This window comes from Odontomachus brunneus, unplaced genomic scaffold (assembly GCF_010583005.1).
Source record: "Odontomachus brunneus isolate Ranch 3 - 2012 unplaced genomic scaffold, Obru_v1 Obru_scaffold_498, whole genome shotgun sequence".
NCBI classification, from domain to species: Eukaryota; Metazoa; Arthropoda; class Insecta; order Hymenoptera; family Formicidae; genus Odontomachus; species Odontomachus brunneus.
The window spans coordinates 3,049-7,862 of NW_022639948.1; the positions used below are offsets into that span (position 1 = coordinate 3,049).

General features: G+C 37.0%; 1 protein-coding gene across 1 annotated transcript; it reads left to right on the forward strand.

The window, feature by feature from the left end:
• The first annotated feature begins 1,703 nt into the window (after window positions 1-1,703).
• Window positions 1,704-2,540, forward strand: LOC116853724. Its single transcript, XM_032834900.1, has one exon. The coding sequence runs from the start codon at window positions 1,704-1,706 to the stop codon at window positions 2,538-2,540; it is 837 nt and encodes a 278-aa protein (XP_032690791.1).
• Window positions 2,541-4,814: the final 2,274 nt, after the last annotated feature.

Below are 4,814 nucleotides of genomic sequence, written 5' to 3' on the forward strand. Positions count from 1 at the left end.
TATATATATATAGCGTTTCTGTGTCGATGTAATTGTTATGTAAGCAATTAGGGTAGCGTCACGTCGCGGTAATGGAAAATCATGTGAAAACATACTGTTTACAATCATAATGTAGACATAATGTCTTGACTTATGTCATAACGTTTTACACTGTGCACAATATGAAAAAAATTAATATATAATTCGAACAAGTTGTACATGAGCAGAGAAGTATCTCAACAAACACAATGTAACAATTAACATATAACATACATACGAAAGCCTCAAATATCAAAACAAATATCGAAACATACATGTTTGTTGTAACTTCCTACTTAACGATGTAACTCTTATATAACGTGTTATGTGACTGCTTTGTTCGAATTATACATTTATTTTGTTCATATTATGCACAGTGAAATACGTTCAACACATTATATCTAATGACCATAATGATTATAAACAGTATGTTTTCCCATTATTTTCCATTACCGCGACGTGACACTGTCCTAATTGCTCATATAACAATTATACATCGGCATAGAAATAAAAAAAAAAATATATATATATATATATACTGTAGGTATACATATATGTCCGACAGTACGAAAAAAAAAAACATTGCACGCCGTCGTATTCTCTTCTCGTAGGCTGGATTCGTACGCTCGCTGCCGGCGGAAAAAAGATCGCCGCAAGAGCTTTGGTTTGCTCAGCTACGCCGAAAAACCATGCTACGTTATGCCTTATATGTGGCATAGCTCTCGTTTTGCATCGCAATATTTCGGAAACGAAGGTCCATTCATCCAAATCCTTTTAGGGTTTTGATACTCTATATTACGAACGCGCTATATTTAATTCTGAGATTTATTTTGCGGTTGCCGTCATCTCCTTATTAATTACATTTCAACTGAGAGTGATATTTTATATGCATATATATGTACAAATAAATTTATGACAATGTGTAAAGAGAAAAGATCATGTGCATGTTGAATGGAATATAAATCTGTGCGCGATGGTCCATGTTCGCAACTACGCAATTATGCGTTTAGTACGGATACGAACCGCTACAAAATGGGCGCAGCATGGACACGCACCAAATTGACGCTTTACCTGCAGCGTCTGAAAATGGGCGTAGGGAACGTAGTTCCATCTCAAAAATGGGTGCAGATGGCGTATCGAACCAGCGTGAAAATCGGTGTCGGCCAAAATATATGGCGTGGCCGCTCTCAGGCTTCTCTCTGGCTATAGCTATAGGTAGGGAAAGAGATGGCGGCTTGTACGTCTGCACTCTTCCACCGCCCGAGCCTGGCCGAAGCGCCAAGCGCTATAGTTTGTGACAGGCAGCCCACACGTACACAGTTCTTCGCTTGTGTGCGTTACGCCGCACGCACTATAGTTACGCGTACCCGGTTCTACATGTGGCAGCTCTGGTTGCAATCGACTTACAACTAATGTAGAACGACCTTAAGAGAACGCGTAGTCCGTGACTCCACCGCTAGGCGTCGTTCGGCGAAATCACTGTGCTCGAAGGAAAAATCTCACCAAGGGGCCTATAAAAGGAGGCCCCTGTGGATAGTTGAGCACCTACCAAGGCGCTGCAATACGCGCTATATTAGCACTGAAAAACGTGCTGATTTTGGCAACTGCGATAACCGCTGAAAAGGGGCGCTATAAATTGGCGAAAAGGACTTTACAGTGAAGACAAAGGGGGCTACTGCGGAAAAATGGATCAGGCTGACGTCCAAGAGACGCGAAGAGATGGGCAGCACGTTAATAGCGTCGTCTTTGCTCCGACGTTTTTGCTAAACGAACCCGAATTCTGGTTCGCAGTGTTCGAGAATCAGTTTACTCTCCACGGAATCACTCAAGATTCCACCAAATACGCGCACGTCCTCTCTCAACTAAATGCGAAATATGCCAGAGAGGCCAAGGACGCCACAATGAACTCATCGGACACGGAGAGATATATTGCAGCCAGAATGGCTCTAATTCAACAAGCCTTGCAAGAAGAACAGCGAATTCGACAACTTCTGGAGCACAAAGAGGTAGGAGACCGAAAACCTTCACAATTTCAACACCATCTCCATAGCTTAACAAAGAATACCCCGGAAGCACTCCTTCGCAAGCTCTGGCTAGATCGCCTTCCTGTGCAAGCCCTGACTAGGTCGCCTTCCTGCGCAATTGCAGGAAATTCTAGCCACACGAGTACAGGACCCACTAGAGGATATCGCGAAGCAAGCAGATCGAATACAGGTCTCTCTAGCTGGGAGGTAACTAAGGTCGCCTCAATTTCTGCAGAAAGAAGAATCCTTTCCAGACAGCTCAACAAGCTCGTTCTTCATGCATTTGAGTTCGACAGACTACTGAAGCAACCGCAGCAGCACAGTCATCAATGCAACAGGTCGCAAGAAAGGAAGAAGCAACCTGACGTCTACTACTACCATCGGCAGGCAAAGGAACCACTTTCCCCCCACTACATCAACGAGAATAAAGAGAACGGCGAACCTCGCCTGAACGCTCGACAACGGCGAACCCTCCGGCGTTTAGAGAAAAATGTTTAGAGAAAAATAGCGTAGCGATCTATAGAAATAAGAACATATATACATATATGATAGACCAAATATAGTAATGTATTCATGTTATAAAAAAAGAGTCAATTAATTAGAACCTAACCACCACATACTCCAAACAAAACAACGGCAAAACAACAAAAAAACGGAAACTTTTCAGAATAAAAGAAAAAGAAAGAAATCATAAAAGAATAAGTTAAATAGTCTTATTATCCTGTAGTCATTTTGATTTCAACATGACGTGGGTTACATTTCTGCCTATAATACTACAATAATCATCTAAACATCCATTTTTACCTTTTTTTTATGAAATTTTATTGCGCACAACAATTAATTTATTTGATGTCAATTTTTCATCAAATTGAATTATATTTTTAACGCAATGATAACAAACGACGTTTTTAATGTCATATTGACATCATTTTGACTAAGCTGTTTTCACTGGGTATTAGTCCACCAGAAGCTTTTAATTTTTGGCAGAAATTCTGCCACGAATCTTCAATAATATTAGGTTGCATCTAATTTGTTTTCCCTAAATCAGGGCTCGGAACAGTTTGTCAATTTTGGCCGATTTTCGGGAGCTACGCCTTCTATATCCCTTGCCGCAAGCGGGTCACAAAAGTGACGGTCGAGTCTCCAAGCTTGAAGCAACCGTCACTTTTGAGGCCCGCCGCGTGGCAAAAGGGAGATAGAAGACGTAGCTCCCGAGAATCGACCGAAATTAGCTGTCCCGAGCCCTCTAAATAATTGATTTACACGGAGTTCTTTCAAATATATTTCATATTGCCTACGCGTAGTTTTAGCAGCTCGTTTCTTCTTTTCTTCACTATTATTCATTTTTTACAAAAGAATATATATATGTAATTTATATATATAATATATATATATATATATATATATATATATATATATATATATATATAATGATAATTATATCTAAATAATTACCGAGTGCGAAGAAAATCTAAATATTTTTAACTTTCTACTATTTTAACCTATGTTCCGATGTGTACTGTTTATACTGAGAATCTGTAGCTTATGTGAGTAAACTATACAATTTTAATACCAACCTACTAATAAAATTCGTTAAACGGAGATAGTCATTTAGACTTTAACGACGTGGTTATAGAATAGTCTTTTACAAATTATCATTCAGAGGTTGTTAACAAGACAGTCATTATCGTATAAATATTATTTAGTAACACCTAGTTACAGAATAGGGCTCTTAGCCTATAATTTAGAAGTGATGCACGATGCGTACACTTTTTACACTACTTAGTCCTCTTCCCGTTTCCGTTTTACAATAACCTGTTCTTTCTTATTGTAACTTACGCATTAAATTTCTTCATTTTATTTTTTCTTTTACAGTGTAAATACGTTCCGATTTTGTTTTCATGTAAAGAACGCGACTTGAAATAACTGAAATTACAGTATCTGTTCTCCGGGTGTATACAGTACAGAAAGTGTGAACGACGTAACAGAGCAACAATTCATATATCGTTGTAATACTCATGTATCGCCACTTTACTTTCCCACAAATTGAAACGATCTGTTCTACAAAAGTGAATATCTCAAAAGATCCTTCATCCACCTAAACATCCAAACGTTACCAACGGAAGGTGGTGAACGATTAAAAGAATCTCTATGCATGGCCATTTTCAACAATTAATATATATACGAATACGTGTGTAGATGTGTAAGAATATATAATTTATTGAAACAAAAATATTTGTTTACAGGGATAAAAAGAAAAGCAAATATGGACAATTACTTAGAGAAATTGTTGGAAGAAAAAAAACTGAAACGCGAAGCAGACGACAAAAGGCACGAAGAAAAAATGGAGCAATTGGGATATATAACAGATTTGTTACAAAATCTTATTAAAAAATAATTTTAAAATACTTTTACTTTTTTTTGTTATTTTGTAAAGTAGTTTATTCATAAAGTTTATTAACGTTCTCTTGCAATTCTGTAAATTGCAAGTATTTATTAATTTTTTTTCTTTGCACAAAAAAGTATTTTTTAGTTTTCTTATAAAACAAATGAGTCATTTCGTAGTACAAAATATAATTCTATTATTATTATAATGTTTTGTTTAAATTATTTTGTTACATATTTCTGACAGCAACACTGATTATAAAAATAATTATAAGAATGATATAAGACTAATATATTTTATTTAATATAAAATAACGTGTATACGGGAAATATCTTGTATATTAGGTGGTAAACTTAGTTCCTGCGGCTCACAGTTAGATGACGTTA

Excerpts from the sequence above, each read along its gene's own strand:
- LOC116853724 (XM_032834900.1), top strand. The coding sequence starts at position 1,704 with ATGGATCAGGCTGACGTCCAAGAGACGCGAAGAGATGGGCAGCACGTT.